Source organism: Peromyscus californicus, unplaced genomic scaffold (genome assembly GCF_007827085.1).
Source record: "Peromyscus californicus insignis strain IS unplaced genomic scaffold, ASM782708v3 Scaffold_18__1_contigs__length_77618521, whole genome shotgun sequence".
NCBI classification, from domain to species: domain Eukaryota; kingdom Metazoa; phylum Chordata; class Mammalia; order Rodentia; family Cricetidae; genus Peromyscus; species Peromyscus californicus.
In genome coordinates, this window is record NW_026294480.1 from 67709085 (window position 1) to 67730899 (window position 21815).

General features: G+C 40.5%; 2 protein-coding genes across 3 annotated transcripts in view; one reads left to right on the forward strand and one right to left on the reverse strand.

Annotated features, from left to right (window-relative positions):
* The window catches only part of LOC128113191 (basic proline-rich protein-like), a 28440-nt gene extending 20975 nt beyond the window's left edge, over window positions 1–7465 (reverse strand). The window contains exon 1 of the mRNA XM_052742783.1: window positions 6211–7465. Within this exon, the coding sequence (XP_052598743.1) occupies window positions 6587–7465 (879 nt within the window). The 3' untranslated portion in view covers window positions 6211–6586. The remainder of the gene's footprint in view (window positions 1–6210) is intronic.
* Rasa1 (RAS p21 protein activator 1) overlaps window positions 6846–21815 on the forward strand; it is an 84520-nt gene continuing 69550 nt past the window's right edge. Inside the window, exon 1 of one of the 2 annotated variants that reach the window (XM_052743646.1) lies at window positions 6846–8005. In XM_052743646.1, the coding sequence (XP_052599606.1) occupies window positions 7464–8005 (542 nt within the window). In that variant the 5' untranslated portion in view covers window positions 6846–7463. The remainder of the gene's footprint in view (window positions 8006–21815) is intronic. The other variant, XM_052743647.1, reaches the window with a different exon arrangement.

Below are 21815 nucleotides of genomic sequence, written 5' to 3' on the forward strand. Positions count from 1 at the left end.
AAGAAGAAGAAGAAGAAGAAGAAGAAGAAGAAGAAGAAGAAGAAGAAGAAGAAGGATTTATCATGTCTCATATAGTCTCAGAGCTGTTCTCATGTAGAGGAATCAGCATATACATCACCTGTCCTGTAGTCTTTCTTGGCTTTTTCTCTCATGTCTATAGCCAAGATGCTCAGGAGGCCTCCCTTGATCAAATCTGATCTTTATTAATTTTGAAGAGAACTGTAATTTTTTGTTTCCTGTGGAAACAAAGACGTGTCCTCTCCTCCAATGTAACGTATTTTCTGACTTCCATGTTGAAGACATTCTTAATATATAAGTTGGTTTTGTTTAGTAGTTTCTATAATCCAATGTCTCTCAGCAGCTATTTTTTTTTTGTATATTAGCATTTAAAAATTCAAAGTCAACAAAGAACCATATAGGATCCTGACAACCTGTGTATTTCCCATCTTTACGTGTCTTATTTTTTTAATATTATTTTACTCTCTCTTTAAAGAGTTTATATTTTTAAACTATTTTTATCTATGACTTCTTTCTCAGCATCTAAGCACATTTTTAAACATACTGTACCTTTTTAGAGGTTTTCTGCATCTGGACCTGGCTTTACTAAGTGCCTGCAGCATTCTCTGACCACATGAGACAAATCTTAAACTACCATGTCAGCTGCCATGGCTCAGCTTAGGGCATGGCACTCTCGAGATTGAGGAACTAGGAAGTCATGTGTGGATCCGGTTTTGGAACCGTTTTTAAAAAGCTTCCTCAGATCATATGTGGAAATACATGTCCCTACACTGGACATTACTTATTTGTTTTTATTGTATAGTTGTGTTAGATTATCAAAACAATACTCACTATGAATTCAGTAGATTTGGAAGTCAAGTAGTTGCACAGCGATGCTCAGGTAGAACAAACAATATAGCCTGAATCAGACACCTTAGCTAGATGACAGAGATGGAAAGGTAAAGCAGAGGTGTATTTTTGAAGGTGCTTCAGGTCATGTTTAAAATGTTGCTTACATACACAAAGAAGGTCAGTGGATGGGAAATGGAGTCCTACCTGCTCTGACACTCCCCTGTTCTTTACTGAAACCATTCACTCCCTTTTACTTTTGCTTCTACCATAATAACATGAAAAGAAGCCAAGACATTGAAAGGACATAGTTCTTGGGCAGAGGGAAATAATTGGCAAAAAAGAAACAATTTAGAAATAATGACAGTGAAAACTTTCTGATAATGAAAAAAAGCCCTGCAAAATACAGAAAAATAGAACATAAAGATAAATAGTAATAGGCATAATATTTTCAAAACAGTATTTTTTATATTTAAAGTTTAGGTTTTACTATAAATAAGTTGAATGTTTTAGATGCTCTTAATTTCTTTGAAGGTTGCTTCATTGCATCAGATATCAAACTATTCTTTTAATTTTTCCATGATATTTATGTTTTATAAATCTTTTTTAATCAGTAAGTTACATATAATAATCTTTGAATGAGAATGACCCTCATAGGCTCACATGTTTGAATACTTGGTCCCCAGTTGGTGGTGCTGTTTGGGAAGGATTAAGTGGAGTGGCCTTGTTAGAGGAGGTGTGTCACTAGGGGAAAGCTTTGAGTTTTCAAAACAGTGGTTCCATTCCCAGTGAGTCTTCTCTCTGCATTCTACTTGCAGCTCCCAGCTGTTCCTGCTGTCATACCTTTGCTCAGACATGGACTCTAACCCTCTAAAACTGTAAGTCCAATTAAATACTTTCTTTTATGCGCTGTCTTGGTCATGGTGTTTTCTCATAGCAATAGAAAAATAACTAAGACAAAAGTTGGTAGTAGGAAGTGGGCTATTGCTGTGATAGATCTGACTGTGTGGTATGGTCCTTTGGAGTAATGTGGAAGAGTTTGGGACTCTGAACAAGGGAAAACATTTGAACTATGTAAGTGCGGCTTAGTAGGCCATCCTAGTAGTATCTTGGAAGACAGTTGTTCTGTGGAGGTCCAGATCAAGAGGTTTTAGAGGGGAACAATATGGCCACTGGGATGCAGACCAATGCTGTGATAATCTGGAAAAGAATGTGACTGCCTTTGGCCCTTATCCTAAGGATTTGTTGGAGGCAGTATTGAAAAGTAGTAGACTAATTTCTTTGGTAGAGGTATATCTTGGTCCACCAGTGAACAGTGCTGAGGAACAGAAGTTAAATTTGAGATTCAACAGGATTAGGGGACTCTAGATCATAGTGCTCAAGAGTCCATTACTGGGCTTTTCTGAAATTTTTATTTCAAGATAGCTAAAGGTTCAAAGCAGGGACAGGGAAGTAATGATAAACATATAGAGAAATTCTCATTACTTTCACGAAGTGTGCTCAGGGGCAGAAAGTCTCACTATACCCTGATTCCTCACCTTTTGAAATGGTAATGCAAATTCTGTGTCATTGCATGTTGGAAAGTATGTAATTTGCTTTTGACTTTACAGGGAGTTACAATTAAGATGTCTCAGAAGAGACTTTGGACTTTTAAACAGTAGTGAGACTGAAAGGCTAAGGGGACTTTTGATGTTGGAATAAAGGTATTTGCATTATGATGTGATGTGGCTACAATCCTATGGAGCCAGGGATTGGAATGTGGTGGTTTGAATAAGAATAGGCTCAAATACTTGAATGCTTGTTTTCTAGCTGGTAGAACTGTTTGGGAAGGAGGGATGGCCTTGCTGGAGGAGGTATGTCACTAGAGTCAGGCTGTGAGGTTTCCAAAGACTCCTGCCATTCTCAGTGTGCTCTCTTCCTGCCTCCGACTTGCAGGTTAAAAGGTGAGCTCTCAGCTGTTTTTGCCATCATAGATTTGTTCCACCATCATGGGCTCTAGCTCTCAAAAACAAAGCCCAATTAAATGCTTTCTTTTATAAACTGCCTTGGTCACAGTGTTTTCTCACAGCGATAGAAAAGTAACTAAGACATTTTCATAGCCTGTATCCCTTCAATGTTATTTTTTCAAAAGACGTTCCTAATTAGGAAATGTGCTCTGAGGAATCATACTGGAGATCAACAAATGCAGTGGGGGATATTAGGTTAGAGACTAGGGCTTCTTCTTCAAATTTGCTGAGCCAATGAAATCTTTTGACATTAGATAAATACAGGAACCAATTGGCATAGCTGAGGATGTGCTTAGACACAAACATACTTTGGAATTCTTAAACACAGTTGTAAGCACTTTATTGCTTCTCACTTAGTCGTTCCATTACCGACTTTTCATATATCTGCTTAAGCACAGTCAGGTTCTCAGCTATGCTCAATGACTGAGTCAGGATTACCTTTTTATCTACTTCATGTATGGCAGATGCAAAAAGAGCCTGGAGTGAATTACATTAATATCTGAGTTGGCAATGAAATGAGAATAAACATACATTGTAAGCTTTCAATATCTCCTCATGAATGCCTTTTCCTAGGTTTTCATTATTTATCATTAAATACATTTACAAATACTAAATGACCCATTTTTTTGTAAAATCACAGATATAATGGATTATTTCACTGAATGCAAAAGCTGTTCTGCCTTCCAGCACCTCTCTAATACTCTCTGTGAATTTAATTAAGACTGTTTACTTCCCTTTGTTAACTGATGTTACATAAGTCCATACCTAACACTAGTTCCTGCAAAATACTTGTCATTTCCTTCTCCAAACAAATAATTCAGTGTTTAAATAAAAAGTGTTCTTCAATTTTTGACTCAGGAAGGTTCAAGAAATTTGTCAGGAAATTTAGGGGCTTATAAAAAAAAAAAAAGACAGAAGTACAACATGAAACAGAAATTAGCAGGAAAAAAAATGAGCCAAGTAGAAAAGGAAAAGAGGCCTAAGACAAAACTAAATCAAGAAGGAACATTAAATAATTTTGGACAAACTAAAAGGTTGTAAAACATAGAAGACAATAGAGATTTAAAAAGTGTAGGGGCTAGAGAGATGGCTCAACAGTTGAAGGCATTGACTGCTCTCCCAGAAGTCCTGGGTTCAATTCCCAGCACCCACATAGCAGCTAACAACCACCTGCAACTCCAGTTTCTGAAGCCCTTTTCTGGCCTCCATGGGAAATGCACAACGCCCTCTTCTGGACTCTGCAGACAACACATACACTTGGTACACAGGCATGCATGCAGGCAAAACACTCATACACATAAATTGAAATATTTTGAAAGTGAGTAAGCAATAGTGAAAGAACAAAGCACAAATTTGCCTGGCACTGCAAATAGGAATGTATATTATACATTTTACATGCACACACACACGTACACACACACACACACACACACACACACACACACACACACACACACACACACAAATTTACAAAGAGACTTACTAGTTCCTTCCTGCTAGTATGAAATTTATTTCCAAAGATGTGCAGTGATGTAATGCAGTGTTTATTTATGCTTTTAAGGATGGAGCTCTGTTAAAAGCAGTGCGCATGTCCAGAACTGAGCTAGGGGAAAAGATAGACAATGGACTGTTTCTGCATCAAAGTCTTCTAGTTACATATACTTAAAAGTAACTGGGGAAATAAAGAAGTGTGTAGGAGGTATTAGTCTGCATTAAATATTGATACTTGGGTGCTAATGGATTTTCAGAAATGGAAGAGGTAAGTTTCTGATTAGGGTATCGAGCCTGACCTGGATTTTCAGAAAGATGGCATTTGAACACATACTACAAAAGTAGAGGTGGTAACAGATAACCTAACAGTGAGTTCAAAACCTGCATCTAAGTCTGGTGGTTGTGATGAGCATTAGAGCTGGGGAGTAGGGTTTAAATACCACAGGTTTCTAACCTCTGGCTGTGAACATAGTTGGTTTTGTGGTTGTGTATTTGTGCTTCATGCACTCAGCAGTAGGCACAGGTGGGATTTTAGTTTACATTTAACAGAAAAATCTGTTCTAAGGAGGCCACTGTAAGAAGCAGTATTTCATTATTATTTTAATGATCATGGATCTGCTTCATTTTGTTCTTATTTGCTAACTGTTTTAGAATAGCACAGACCTTAGCAAACCAATAGCCACACCTTACCCATCCACCTAATAGATGACATATCGCCTCCTTGATTAGCATATTCTAGTATAGCACAGAAGTTCTCAACAATCACTGTCAGGATTCATTTAAACACAAATAGTGCGGTTTCTGATACAGAAAGTCTGAGGTGAACATTTCTTACAAGTTATTGGTCAGAGTTCTACCCTGAGTCATAGGTCCCTTCACTAACTCACTTTCCCTTTGCATAAGTGGCAAGTACCACTGTTTAATTAGGTTAGATTGTTGTTATAGCCAGAGTATACCGGAATATGCAGACTGATGATGGAAATGTCCTGCCTGTACTTTGTCATTTCCTTTAATGGTCCCCCCTCCCCCCCCCCCCCCCCCCCCCAGCTCAGCCTCTTGCCATCCTCGGCATGTTGATTTGGTCAAACTTAATAGAGAAAATATGATCAGTATTCAGCGGCATTCAACATGACACTCTCTCCTGGGAGAACTGAAAAGCTGGTACAATACATGAATCCTGAAGGACAAATTCCTAATACTGATAATTTTAAATAATCAGAATGACCTCTCTATATGAATTCCTATATACTATCTGCTCTCTGTATCAACAAACTATATATTCATGGGTGGCACACTCCTCATATAAAAACATTTAGAAAAAATTGCACCTGTACTGAACGTGTATAGATTTTTTTGCTCTTATTTCCCAACATTAACTACATAAAGGACATTTAAGTTACATTAAGTATTGTAAATTACCTAGAGATGACTTAATGCGTATGGGAAAATGTACACAAAGTATAAAAGGTACTAAGCCATAGTTATAATTTGGAACTCACCAGGGTCCTGGAACTTATTCCAGGGAACACCAAAAGACAATACAAACTCTGTGTGTGTGTGTATGAACTTATACACACACACACACACACACACACACACACACACACACACACACACACAAGGCGGACAAAACCTTTTCCTTGGCTACCTTAAGGGTGACAACGATCTGATGAGTGTAATTTTGGAAAGTTCAGACTTTGATATGTCTTGCAGATTCTTGCACACAATCTAGGACAAAAATACATTGATTTATGCTTTTTGTGGCACTTTTCCTCTTCACACTTCTTTACTATCTGACATGCAAACGTGTGAGAGGGACATTCGGTGAAGGGAACTGAAGTTTATAGTAGTAGAAATCTGGCTTTACCTCTGTTTCCACCTTCCCCAGTTTTCCCATGGCTCCTCCCATCGGTTGCCTTCTTGAGTCCCCGACACTAGGTTTGAATTATTCTACCGTGCGACAGTTACACGGCGATTCATAGCACGCCACGAAAAGGAATACACTACGAGCACGGCTTTGACCTTTGTCGCCGACTGCCTCGGTGGCTGAGGCGGCCATGTCTCTACAAGTTAGAGAGTAGGGGGATGGACCTGACTTCCTGGCACCATCCTTGCCTTCCCTCGGGCCTGGAGAGGAGGGACCTTTCCTCCTCGCCCTGGTAACAAACAAAGCCGGGGAAAGGTAGGCTCGCACGGAGGCCCTCGGCGTGGAGAGAGCCCGCCACGCGTCCCCCGCCCCGGGCTCAGAGGGAAAGAGTGTGCCACGCCTCCGGGCGCGCGCCCGCCCGCCGCCTGCTCGCCCGCTCGCCCGCTCGCCCGCCGCTTCCTGCCGGGGCTGCTCTTCCCTCTCCTCCCTCCAGCCGCGCTCCCGGAAGGCGCCTGCGCAGCAGCAGCAGCCGCCGCCGCCGCCGCCGCCCGCTCCCGGCTCCCCTCCCTTCCTCCCGGGCCCCGCCCTCCTTTCTCTCTCTCTCTTTCCTCTCTCTCTCTCTCTGTCTCTCTGTCTCTCTCTCGGGTTTCGCTCCCGAGCGCCTGCCCTGGTAGCCAGCCGTCGAGTCGGGTTCGGCGCGCCGCCCCCTTTCCCTCCGCCCCTCCCACCGCTCGGGTCTCCAGCCGGCCGGAGATGAGGCTGCGGCGGCCGCGGCTCGGGCTGCCCCGGCGGTGGCTGCGGTGGGGGCGGCCGGAACCCGGGCGTTGAGACGCGGCGGCGGCGGCGGCGGGGCTGCCTCGGCCGCTGCAGCGGGCTTCCCTTCCTCTCGAGCGCAGCCAGGAAGTTTGGCGCCCCGTGCATGTGTGCGCGTGAGTGTGGGTGTGCGCGGTGAGGCTCCGGGCAGTGCTTCTGCAGGCGCTTGGGCTTCGCTTTTATTTTTTCTTTTTCTTTTTTGCCCGCGTCGCTTCCCGTAAGGCAGCCGCTGCCGCCGCGGAGCTTGCTTGGGCTGTGGCCGGAGGAGGGGGCGCGGCGGCGGCGGTAGTGGCGGCGGCGGGCGCCCTCCTTTTGTTGTTGTTTCCTCTGCCTGGAGAGCTGAAGGGGGACGCGCCTGGGTGGGGCGGCTCGCAGCCCGGGCCTGCTGGCCCCCGGGGCTCCCGGGCGGCCGGGGTAGCTCGAGGAGAGCGGGCTTCAACATGATGGCGGCCGAGGCCGGCGGTGAGGAAGGCGGCCCGGCGACCGCGGGGGCCGGAGGCGGCGCGGCCGCGGGCTCCTCCAGCGCCTACCCGGCGGCGTGCCGGGTAAAGTTACCCGCGGCCCTGCCGCCGGTGGCCGCCGCCGCCGCCCCCTGCCCGGGGCTGGCCGACGCCGACCTGGCTGCGGCCCTGGGTGGCGGAACCGGATTGGGGTCCGGGTTCCCGGGGACAGGGCCAGTGGCGGGTGTCCTGGGGGGCGCCGCGCCGAGCGGCGGTGCTGCTGCTGCTGCTGCGGCTGGCGTGGCGGGTGCTGCCGCCGCGGCCGCCGGACCTGCCGGAGATGTTGCTTTCACCAAGGGGACTCTGTCGTTCCCTGCTGAGACCCTCGGGCCCGGTGGCGGATTCCCTCCCCTGCCGCCGCCTCCTCTGCTGCCCCCTTTGGGCTCCGGCCTGGGCACGGTGGATGAAGGTGACTCCCTGGATGGACCAGAATACGAGGAGGAAGAGGTGGCCATACCGCTGACCGCACCTCCAACTAACCAGTAAGTCGGACATGCCGCCTGCTGAGGGATTGTGGAAGAAATGGGCAAGGTGGAGCAAAACATACCATGCTCCCGCGGCTGTAATTGGTTTGGAAAGTTTTGAAGTTTCGGGTTCCATATATAGGGATTTAGTTTGATCAGTCGTCTTCCCTACAGGCACTGTCCCTGGCGTCCTCGTGTATTTATTGCTCTTCTGGGAAGACGTAAAGTTTTTAAGATGGGAAGCATGGGAAACTGTATCCAGTGAGAACCGGATATGGTTCGGCCCCTTCCTAATTGAGATAGTGTCCGGGATTCAGCAGAACTTGGCACTATGCTCCCATGCTCCCTGCTGAAGCTAGACACTTAGTGAGAACCATGAGTACAGGTTTAAATGGGTATTGCGTTAATGTAAGTTGGAAATTCATTGGTCAGAATGCTTTGTTTTTTGCTGCAGTTGCAAATCCCTACTTAAATGTGTACTGGAAGCGTTGTGATTCAGAAAAAAAACTAGATCATTTTAGAGAAGCAGGAGAGAATGGAGAGAAGTTCTGTGAATTACAGGTGTGATTAAGGGCCCACACACTGAACACTAACTTGTTCCTTAGAATTATTTATTAGTATTTGTGTAATACTTCTATACCGAGACATTATAAAAACGTTAAGATAAAACAGATTAATACTGCTCTCCGCACGTTGGTATTGATTGATACCATATTCTGTTTGGAAATTAATTTTGGTAGTTTATTGTGACATAATCAGGGCAAATGGCTTTCCCTTTTAAGTTGTCTCCTTACCCTGTTCTTTTCATGAGTGAAATGTGTATGTATTTGTAAATGTAGGTTGATCTTGATGAGGGGAAAATGTTGAGATGGGAAGCAGTAATAATAGACAAAACATGTTTTATGGAGCCTTCAAATCAGTCATAATTCACCTTTAGAATTTCAAAAACATTGGTGAATATTAGGAAAAAAGATTTGGTTCCTATATTGACACTTTCTGGACACTTGAGAAGTTTTCTTTGGGAGGGTCAGGGAAGCATTTTGTAATAGTAATCCATTTTTGATTGAAGCTACATTAATGCTCTTAAGTGGGTGTTGTGATTTGGAAGAGCACTGGTCAGAATGCTTTGTGTTTGATGCACTTACAAATTTCAATTTAGGTCTGTTTCGATACTTCCTAGCTATGGTGAAAGGATGTTATGTTCCTTTTATGCTATTCAGCACAAAGTGTAATCTCTCTTTCTAATTTTAATCGAATTTATGTCTGTGTATTGCAATCTGTCCCGGGAATGTTCTAGAAGTGTTAAAAAAAATTGCAGCATTGTGTGTATACCTTTTTGCCAAAATCATTTATGTTTTTATTGTAGTAAAATGCAGTTTTTAATACTGAAAGAATGTGGTCTTGTGCCATTTCTGTAATTGAATTGACTTAGGCATATTTAGAATCTTGGTTTTTTGGCACTTGGAGCTTTCGAAATTGTTATTCTGAGTGTTTGCATTGTGTATGTGTGTGCACTGTGACAGTATCCGCTGACAGGCCAGAAGAGGGCATCCATCAGGCTCCCTGGAACTGGAGTTACAGGTGGCTGAGAGCTGCCCTGTGGGCGATGGGAACCAAACACTGCTCCTCTTCAGCAACAGCAAGTGCTTCTAAACTGCTGAGCCAGCTCTCCAGTCCCAGTATATTATTCTTCAATTATTTCCAGTAGATTCATTTATTTTATTTTATTCTTTAAGACGGGCTGTCATTCTAGTGTAGGATGGCTTGGAACCTACCATGTAGCTCAAGCTAAACTTGATTTGTGGTGATCCCACTCAGCCTAAGTGCTGGGATAATGGGCTTAAGCCATCATACTCACTTTCTAGGTTCTAATGGGTTTTTACAGAGGAGTTTAAACCTGAGAGCAAAATTGAGTGGAAAGATACTGATTATTCTCACACTGAATTTTTAAAACTAAACATGATTATTTGGGGAAAATTTTGGTTGTGAGAAATCTATTAGTGATTTTTATTATTTAAAAATTTTTTTAAAAATATAAAATTTGACTGAGTTGTTCATATTCTAAAAAGTCCTCTATACTTCATATATATATATATATATATCTTTGTTATTTTTGAGATTGTAATTTAATTACATTTCTCCCTTCTCTTTCCTCCCTCCAAGCCCTCCCACATACACCTCCCTGACATCCTTCAAATTCATAGCCTCTTCTTCATTGTTACTACATGCATATACATATTTGTATACATGTATATTTCTGAATATAACCTGTTGAGTCATATATAGCTTTCATAATTTTTTTAGTGCTATGAATCAAACCCAAGGCTTTACAGTTGTTAGACAGATTCCTTATCACCAAACCATATCCCTAGGCAAATTTTCTAGTGTGTTTTTAAAATTTACCACTAACTACACAAATTCACCCCTTTCTTTCTTTTTAAAAATAAGATTTCTTCTTCGTGACACAGTCTGAGTGAGTTGTAGGGAAGCTCAGCTCCATGCTTATGTCAGGAGACGAAGTCCCCTCTTGTCTAGTGCAGCACTCAAGATCTTGGAGGTCAAAGACCCTTTTACAGGGGTCGCCTATGACCATCACAAAACACAGCTATTTACATCCCATTTATACCAGTACCAAAATTACAGTTAGGAAGTAGCAACAAAAATAATTTTATGGTTGGGGGTGACCGCACAATAGGAACAGTATTAAAAGGTCTTAGCATTAGAAAGGTTGAGGGCCACTGTACTTATGGTTCCATTATCATCATTTCTGTTGGATGTGTGTGTATGCAAGTATGTGTGTGAGTGTGCTCACGTATATGAGGATGTTTGTGCTTTTGTGTGTGGTACAGAAGAGGCTGTCAGGTGTTCTTTGTAACTTTTCACCTTATTTCTTTTAAGCCAGGTCTCTCCTTAAACCTTGAGATCAAATTTATTTTGGCTAGGCTAGCGGCCAGCACATTTATGTATTGTGTTCCAATAAATAAATAGTTCCCTCAAATAACAATATAACTTTCTTATCGTAAAAGAAAATTCTGCCTACTAATTCTTTTGGTATAGGGATACCCTTATTAGTAACTGGTTATTTTATGATTACTTTTCGGCTTATTTTTTTTAAATCAGGATCTCAAGATGTTGCCCAAGTTGAGCTTGAATTTTTGGTCTTAAGTAATCATCCTGAATGAGCATCCTGAGTAGCTGGGATTATAGGACTGGACACTTCACTGGCTAAAAAAACTATTTTACTTTTTTGTTTATATACTTATTTGAGACAAGCTTTTGTACTGCAGGCTGGTCTAGGGCTAGAATCCTTCTGTTGCAAGTATTGGGATTGTAGGTGTGTATTACATGCTGAGCTCAAATACTGCTTTAGAACAGGATTTCTTTAACTTTTTCTACTCTTGAACCTTTTTGCCCAGTTTTTACAAAGGTGTCAAACATAAAATAAACATATAAATCAAACAGTTACTGATAATAAGTCATAAAGAAATGTATTGTCAACAATTCTTTGATGTATGTATAATTTATTAAAGATGAGCAAATTGCAAATTAAAATAGATTTGTTTATTTTTATCTAAGGAATTAAATCTTGGCTGAATATTTGATACTGGTTTTATAGTTGTCAATGCTGAGCATGTTTCTAGTGGAAGAGTTAGGGTAGGAGAAAAGGCAAGTACAAATTGCATCCATAAGCATAACATGATAAACCACCTTTCAGCTGTACATTCCACAGCAGATTTTTTTAGCTACCATTGTCTGATATGATACTGCATATCAGTGCAGGTTATGGTGCATTGTTTGAATGTGTACTTAGAGGATAAGTGTAGTGCCTTGGAATCGCATGCAATGTGTTTTGTTTTGGAGTAAGTTAAAAACAGTTATTGTAAGGTAACAGCTTAATGATCACCTTTTTGTATGTCTTCACACATTCAACAGGATTTGAGGCATTTAGGTGATTGTATTTTTTTAATGAGTTAAAAATGAACATCAGAGGGCAAAGAGATGAGGGATTGTTCAGAGAAGTAAGATAAAAATTAGTCTATAGAGATATATAGGTAACCTTTTAAGATTCAGAGTGTAGTTGTTGAATTAAAATGCTGCAAGTCAATGGAAGAATGACATTAAAATTTCTTAGCAAGATCTTGTTGGAAAGTTTGATGGTTACCTTTTGTAGTATGGAGGGATGATCATTGTATTCATGATACAATGGTCATATTAATGACAGGGAACCCTTTTCTCAGGTATAGAAGCAGACTCTGAGTAGCTTCTTACGTTCACATAATTAGATAATGGTAGATCTGAGATTCTTACACATTTCCAGATATTTTTAGATTCAGAAAATATTCATAACTGTTGGCTTCATTTTGTTCTTTTGAGGGGTAGTAAGGCAAAGTCTTAGTACCCCGAATTTACATTTGCTAGATACTGGCGCACGCGCGCGCACACAAACACACACACACACACACACACACACACACACACACACACACACGAATGATTCACTCTTTCCTCCTTTCTTGCCATGTAGCTCAGGTTCCTTGGCCTAGAACTCTTATTTCTCTTGCTTCACCTTCTGATTGGGATTACAGGTGCGTACCATCATGCCTGGCTCACAGATGTTCTTACTTAATTTTTATAACTGTACAATGAAAGTTGATGCCACACTAATATGTAATATTGGGAAAACTTGAACGATGGAGAAAACACAGATTGTTTCTTATCCAAAATAATTGGGGCAAGTATTTCAAATTTCAATTTGTCAGAATCTGGAATGTATGTGTATATTTTATCAATCCAATTGAATGTCCTGAATTTGAATCCATTTATAATTTTGGTGTTTAGATTAGGGATAATCAATCTGTACTTTGTAATTGGACTTTTTGTTTGGCTCCCCAATAATGGCTCCCCAATAAAGTCCCCAACAGAGACTTTTTATTGATTATGAAAGCTCGGCTCATAGCTTAGACTTGTTTTTAACTAGTTCTTATAACTTAAATGAGCCTATTTCTATTAATTTCCTTTCTGCCTTGTGGCTTTATTACTTCATCTCCATAGTGCCTATCCTGCTCTCTCTGTACCTCATGGCATCTTCACCCTTCTTCCCAGCATCCTCTGTGCCTGGAAATTCTGCTTAACTGTTGGCCATTCAGCTTTTTATTAAACTAATCAGAGTGACATCTTCAAAGTGTACAAAAAGATTATTCCACAGCAGTACTTTGCTTATTTTTCTTTCTTTTGTCTATGATAGAGAATACACATACATACATGTGGACTATTTAAAAATTAATAATACCTTAAGGCTAGCTGTCATTGTTCTGGATTGAATTATGTCCCTGCCATTGTTCATCTTGAAGCCCTAATCTGTGGTATGACTGTATTTGCATATCGTGCCTTTAAAGTGGTAATTATATTAAAAGAGTTCATAGATGGCATGGTTCACAAATTTAGCAGGACTGCGGTCTTTTACAAAGAGATGCCGGGAGTGCACGTACAGAGGGTAGTTTGTGTCTTGATACTGAGAAGTTCACCATCTGGAGCAAAGGAGAGAAGCCAGCCTTACTAACACCTTGGTCTTTTCGTTTCTGGCTTCCAGGACAGTGCAACAGTAATTACAGTTGTTCAAGCTACTTACACTGTGTTGTTCTTGCTTGTTGTTGTTTTTCTTTTCTTTCTTTTTTTTTTTTTTATGGTAGCTTGAATTAAACCATGGTTAGTTCTGCATACTAAAAACTGAGTAGGATCATTTTTTTGGAGGTGATTAAAGAAACATTACTTTGAGAAGAGTTGTCTTTTTATTCCTTTCTCTCATTGTTGGAAAGAAAAGCTTGTGTTATTTTACCCTTTTTCTTTGTGTGTCAGTAACATTTCTCTTTTGGTTATATCTATGTTTACAAGGCACTTTCAGGGTGGTATGCTAGGAGACTGTCTGTGCTAAAAGATGGAAATATATTTAAATTCATGATTGTTATTGTATGAAAAGAACCTTCACATGATTATGATAGTTACTGAAAATCCTGTGAATGGGGTATTACTGCAGCACATTTTCTGTATTCGGTGTTTATTTTAACATTTGATTAAATTTTTTATTACAGCATTTTTCATCTTCAAGAATTTCATACATGCATACAATGTATTTTGATGCCTTTGACTCCTCCCCTTAACTACTCCTACATCCACCTTCACCCTCCCTTAACTTCTTGCCCTACCCCCACATAACCTGTTGAGTTTGATTTGTGATGCCTGTGTATGCATGAGTGTGAGGCCATCCACGGAGCATAGTTGACATACAGGGACCACATCCGTAAAGAGAACTGACCCTTTCTTCACTAGAAGCTGTCAACTGTCAGTAGTTACTCAGTTAGAGGGGGGTACCTCTACCAGAATGTTGACTGGCTTGGCCTTGTGCAGGCAGCCACAGCTGCTGTGAGTTCTTGAGTGCAGTAGTTCTGTCATGTCCAGAGGAGAACCATTTTGCCGTAGTCTTCCTCTGACCTCTGGCTCTTTCCATCATCCCCTATTCTGAGATATTCCCTGAGCCTTGGAAAGATTTGTGATAGAGATGTCTGGTTTATTGCTGAGTACTTCCTAGACACATATTCTCTGTACTTTGAACAGTGAACAGTTGTAAGTTTCTGCATTAACTGCTGTCCACTGCACAAAGAAATTTCTTGAATGACATCTGAGAGTGGGACTTATCTGGGTATGGCTATATATTTTTTTTAATTAAAAATTTCCCCCCATTTTTGTGTGGATGTATCCATGTGTGGGTGCACACACCACTGCACATGTATGGATCTCAGAGGACAACTTGTGGGAGTTGATTCTCTCCTTCCACCTTGTAAGCCCCGGGCATCAAACGTAGGTCAGCAGGCTTGGTGGCAGGTGTCTTTACTGGCTGAGTCGTCTTACCATCCTCAATCTTACTTTTAACATCCTCTTTCTCTAGTGCATCGGTCTCAAACTAAAGAAAAGGACTTAGAAAGTTTCCTCTTAATGCCTGTAGTTTTTGTAGGTGTAACTTATTAAACTGGGCTTGTGATCAAGAACCTTGTGTTAACAGAACCATGTCTATTCTTTGTCCTGTACTATGAGAATACTGATTTTTCAGTTTTTAAGTTAACATTTCTTTTGAGGTGATTGAACATTTAACATGACACTAAGAAAGCAGTCACAGAGCCAGGTGTGGCCGTGCACACCTTTAATCCCAGCACTCAGGAGGCAGAGGCAGGCAGTCCCCGAGTTTGAGGCCAGTCTGGTTTATATAGTGACTTCTAGCACAGCCAGAGCTACATAGGGAGACCCTGTATCAAAAAGCAAACCAAAACAACAACAACAAAAGAGAACAATCACTCTTTTTACTTCAGTATTATTATTTTTTTCTTTTGGTTCTATACTTTTTGAAAATTAATTTTGGGTTTTTGGAGATTATGATAAAAATATCACTTTCCCTTTCCTCCCTCCAAACACTCCCATGTATCCCCTTGCACTCTTTCAAATCCATGGCCTCTTTTTTTTTTTTATTAATTGTTGTTATATAAATATATATGTATATACATATGTATTTCTAAATACACAAATGTGTCCTGCTCAATTTGTGTCATGTTAGTTGTATGTATACTTGCAGGATTGATTGTTTGGTATGGGGTAAGCAATTGGTGTGCTCTTCCATTTAGGAAGCTTTATTTTCTCCCTCTCAACATTCCATAGTTGCTTGTGTCGCTGATGCTCTCTCAGGCTTACAGTTTCTGCCCCCTCTTCAGCAGTGTGCTCTGAGCCGTAGGTTCAGGAGATGGTTTGTAGATGTATGCGTGGGGTCTGGACTCCACAACTCTGCATTTTGATTGGTTTATGGTTTTCTGTAATGGTCTCTGTCTGTTGCAAAGAAAATTTCCTTGATGAGGTGGTGAGAACTACACTTGCCTGTGGGAATAAGGAAAAATACTTAGAATATAGTTGGGGATTATGTTGATTTATAAAGTGGTTTTTGTAGGTTCTCCTCTAAGATCCATGACTTCAGTAACCCTAGGTAGTTGGCTAGGTTTTGAGTACCAGGCATGATTACTCAGTTGTTGAATGAGTCTTAAGTCCAATTAGAGAGCTGTTGGTTAACCCCATGGTATGCATGCTACTACTGTAGCTTTAGGATTATTGTGCCTTCCTGGTCACTGATGTGGTTCATAGCTGTCATAGATGTGTAGGATCTTGGTTGCTTCCCTTCTTTGGAAGCTGTGTGGTGCCTTCTGGTACCATGAAAGCCAGTCTTCAGGGAAGAGGCATTTCAGGTCAGTTTCAGCTCAGAGGCCCCTGGACCCTACATCTGAAGTGCAAGATGTCTTTAGCTAGAGAGACTTAACCTTCTACCTCTGAGGGGCAAACAGAGGCAACAGCAATAGCTTGTAATGTTTTGGGAGTCTTTTGGACAACTTTGACCAATAGCTCAAAAGAGGGCTTCTCATGCCTACTGTTGAGGTTTTTGTTAGGTCATCTTTAGGACTTGGCACACTGTCAGCCCCGACTAATACACAGACGTTATGTGCATTATAGGCTTTTTAAAAAAGTAGATAGTTAATAGTATGATTCCTTATAACTTTTAAAACATCCATTATTTTACCCTTGTCCTTCCTCCTCCTGTATTTATCTCCCTACCCCCTCCCTAATCAGAGACACCTACCCCACCCCCCAGTTTCCCAGTCAGATCACTTGTACCCAGCTATTCCTCTCTCTCTTGCTCCCCAACCTGGCAATGGTCCCTTTTACTTACTTGGTTTTTATGATTACTCTGGATATATACTCATTTCTGAATATTTGACTCTGGGAACCTCTGGTGAGAAAAAACATGTGACCTAAGCCTTTCTGGATCTGGGTTACCTTACCCAATATAATCTTTTCTAGTTCTGTCTATTTACCTGAAAGTTTATGATTTCATTGTTTTCTTTACAGCTATATAGTATTCCATAGCATATCTGTACTATATTTTCATTATCCCCTTTCAGTTGTAGAACTCGAAGGTTCTTTCCATTTCTTAGTTACTGTGACTAGAGCAGCAGTGAACATGGCTGAGCAGCTGTCTCTAGAGTGTGAAGACTAGTCCTTTGAGCATATTCCAAGGAGTTAGCTGGGTCATTTGGTAGATTAATTTTTAGCCTTTTGAGAATTATCTACACTGATTTCCAATGTCTGGCGGTTTACAATCCCACCAACAATGAATGAGGGTTGCTTTCCCCCACATCCCCTCCAGCTTTTGTTGTTAATTGTTTTGCTGATCTTGGCCATTCTGACTGGGGTAAGATGAACTCTCAAAGGTGTTTTAATTTGCATTTCCGTAATTCCTAGTAATGATGAACATTTTAAAAGATATTTTTTAGCCATTCTGTTACCTTCTTTTGAAAAGTTCTGTTTAGATCCCAGGCCCAATGTTTGAATGGGTCGTTCATTTTTTGGCTTTTGTTTTTTTGAGTTCTTTATGTAGTTTGGATATTAACCCACTCTCAGATGAATATCTGGGAAAGATTCTCTCACAGTCTGTGGGCTTCCTCGTCATGCATTTGATTGTTTCATTAGCTGTGCAGAAGCTTTTTGGTTTCATGATGACCCACTTGTTAATTGTGGGCCTTAATTCTTGGGCAAATGGAGTTCTATTCAGGAAAGCCTTTCCTACACTTGTAGGTACTGCTTATGTTTTCTTGCAGCTATTTCAGGGGTTCAGGTTTGGGGTTTAGGTCTTTGATTTATTTGGAGTTAGTTTTTGTAGATATGGGTTGTATTGGATAGTTTTATGTCAACTTGACACAAGCTAAAGTCATCTGAGAGCAGGAACCTCAATTGGGAAAATGGCTCCGTGAGATTCAGCAGTAGGTAAGCCTGTAGTGCATTTTCTTAATTAGTGATTGATGGGGGAAGGCCCAGCCCATTGTGAGTGGTGCCATCACGGTGGTCCTGGTTTCTGTAAGACCAAAGGCTGAGTAAGCTATGAGGAACAAGCAAGTAAGCTGCACTCCCCCATGGCCTCTGTATCAGCTTCTGCCTCCAGGTTTCTGTCCTGTTTGAGTTCCTGTTCTGACTTTGTTCCTTGATGAGCAGTGCTGTGGAAGTGTAAGCTGAATAGCCCCTTTCCTCCCCAATTTGCTTTGGTCATGGTGTTTCACCATAGCAATAGCAACTTTTTTTTTTTTTTTTTTTGGTTTTTTTTCGAGACAGGGTTTCTCTGTGTAGCTTTGCGCCTCTCCTGGAACTCACTTGGTAGTCCAGGCTGGCCTCGAACTCACAGAGATCCGCCTGGCTCTGCCTCCCGAGTGCTGGGATTAAAGGCGTGCGCCACCACCGCCCGGCGGCAATAGCAACTTTTAATAAAACACAGGTCTAATTGCATTCTTCGGCACATAGACTTCCAGTTTTCCCAGAACTATTTGTTGAACATGCTTTCTTTTTTTCAGAGTTATGTTTTTGGTGGCCTTGTCAAATGTCAAGGGGCTGAAATTATGTGTGCTCATGTTGGGTGTTGGTTTTGTTCCATTGGTCTACATGTCTGTTTTTGTGCCAGTACTGTGTGTGTGTATATACATACATACATACATACATACATACGAATATACACACACATATACATATATATATATACACACATACACACACACACACACACACACACACACACATATATATATATATAATATTATTGCTGTGCCTCTGTAATAAGGCACGGAATTGTAATCATTCCAGCATTATTCTTTTTGCTCAGGATTGTTTTGGCCATTTGGGGTCTTCTATAGTTCCACATAAATTTTAGGATGCTTTTTTTATTTTTCTATTTCTGTGAAGAATGAGTAGCAGATTTTATTTGGGATTCCATTGAATCTGTAAATATCTTTTGATAAGATGGTTATTTTCATTATATTAATTCTACTAATCCATGAGCATTGGTTGTCTTTCCATTTTCTAATGTCATTCTCATCTCCTTCAGAGGTTTAAAGTTTCATTGTAGAGATCTTCCTTGACTAGGTTTATTTCCATTTTCTTTAAGGCTATTGTGAATGGTAGTGGTGCCCATGGTCTCCTATGTGTTTGTTGTTGGTGGATAGAAAAGCCATTGATTTTGCGAGTTGATATGTATACTGCTACATTGTGAATTTACTTTTTAGTGTCTAGAAGTTTTTTGGTAGAATTTTTGGGATCTCTAATGTATAGTATCGTGTCATCTGTTGTAGAATATATTGATTACATTTGTTTAATGATGCAAAGATTTGTTGCATTCTTTTTTTGTTTTGTTTTGTTTTTCAAGACAGTGTTTCTTTGTGTAGCTTTGGTGCCTGTCCTGGATCTCGATCTGTAGACCAGGCTGGCCTCCAACTCACAGAGATCCTCCTGGCTCTGCTTCTTGTGTGCTGGGATTAAAGGTGTGTACCACCACCGCCTGGCTGTTGCATTCTTTTTTTTTGCATTCTTTTATGTTGATTTGTTTTAACTCTGTGCCTGTCTAAAACATCTGATGATCTGATAAAGAGCTGAAAGGCCAATGGCAAGGCAGGAGAAAGGATAGGAAGGGCTGGCAGGCAGAGAGAATTAATAGAGGAGAAATCTGGGAGAAGAAGAAAGATGAAGGAAAGAGCAAGAGGGATCAAAGAGGAGGACTTGGGGGCCAGCCACCCAGCCACACAGCCAGCCATGGAGTAAGAGTGAAAGTAAGATATACAGAAGTAAGAGAAAAGAAAAAGCCCAGAGGCAAAAGGTAGATGGGATATTTTAAGAAAAGCTGGCTAGAAACAAACCAAGCTAAGACCGGCATTCATAAGTAAGAATAAGCCTCTGTGTGTGATTTATTTGGGAGCTGGGTGACGGGCCTCCAAAAGAGTTAACAAACAAACAAACAAACAAACAACAATGATCATCTGTAAATAGGAATACCGTGAATTCTTTCTTTATTTGTATCCCTATAATTTCCATTTGTTGCCTTATTGCTCCAGCTAGAACTTTAAACACAATATTGAAAAGGAATGGATGTAACACAAATCTTAAAAAGTTTTATTAATAAAAAACCTGGAGCCAGATATTGCGGTGAAAGTTGAAAGATCAAATGAATAGAACAAGCTAGCCACAAGTTCTTAGCGCTAGGAAATCCTCAGCCGAAGAGAGAGAGCTACTTCCTGTATACTCACGCCTATATACCCTTCTGTGCCCTGGCATCTTACTTTCTCTCTCCACCCAGCTACATCACTTCCTCCTTCTGCCCAGCTCTATCACTTCCTGTCTGTCTGTACAGACCTCCAGACCTCTATGGTTAACTAGTGCTGGGATTAAAGGCATGTGCCATCACACGTGGCTCTGTTCCCAGTGTGACCTTGAACTCAGAGAACCAGATGAATCTCTGCCTCCTGAACGCTAGAATTAAAGGCGTGTGCTACCACTGCCTGACCTCTATGTTTAATATAGTGGCTGCTTTTTCCTCTGATTCCCCAGGCAAGGCTTATTTGTTAGAGCACAAATGAAATATTTTTTCCTTTTTTTTTGCCTAAAATTAAAAAAAATTATAACTAATATAAGAAAAACTATATACAATAAGTACAATAACTATATATAGTGTATACAGGCAATAAATATATCAACAATGTCTAGTCCATTTGCATTTGACAAATTCAGAGAAAATATTCTGTTATCTATCCTATTTTGGAGAGTCCAAAATATATATAATTCACTTTCTATCCTAACTTGTATTACCAACCCAAAACTATCTTTTGATGTCTTTCAAACTTAACACACTTCACACCTCTTTTTGAATTGGTTAACAAGGAAAACTATACCTATCTAATTTTCAACTCCCTCAGAGACCCAAGAAGGAAATATTATTACCTAGTTAAACAGGAAGTGCAAACAAGCAACTTCCAAAAAATGTGAGGATTGACAGAAAGAACTGGCTGCCTGGACAGTCTCCCGAGATTTCTCTGCAATGTTGGGGCATCCATCTTTGGTCTGCAGGCTTAGCATAACTGACAGACTCATCTGTGAAGCAGGATTTCTAACGAGCTTTCCTACTTTGTCTTGACATGGATCAGCAGTTCTTTCTTTTGTGTACTGCTTGTCCATTTTGGACAGCATACTGTCAGCAGTTGAAGCAAGGCTATTTTGCCCAGTGGCTAACTTTTGTCACAATGAAAGTAAACTCCATATGGAGTTTCTTCAGTGCCCATCATCTTCTCTGAAGTATATTCATGCTGCCAGGAGCAGACATGTCTTATAGCCATTAAAAAAAGAAAGAAAATCTTTGTTATTAAAGCATCTTAAATGCCATACTCTGCAGATCTTTGAAGTGTTTGAAGATGACCTATCTATCTAAAATATATTTCTGCTTGACCTTGAAAACATACCTAATATGACTACAAGTTTGTAATGACTAACTACTAACTTTCATTTTTTTATATCCTAATTAGTTGGTAATAACTTTCAAGGACTAGAAAATTGCACTACATTGTTAAATAAACTGTATAAGTACAATACCTTTATCAAGATTAGAAATATATGTACAGTATTTTCCAACAAAATCAATCTCAAATTTGTATCAATATACATAATTTGTATATAATATACAAAAATCCAATCCAGTGTAAAATATTTGAAATTAGTAGTTGTCTTTTAAAAGTAGATTCAATAATCTACCCTTTTATCTTATCATATCCATATTCTCTCTTTTTTCTTTTCAGAGTAGATTCAGTAATCTACCCTTATCCATCATTTCTATATCTTTTTTTTTTCAGAGTAGATTTAATAATCTACCTTTTATCTTATGTATCCTCTTTTTTTTCCAAACAAGAACCCTAAATCTAATCTCCTTTGTTTAGCC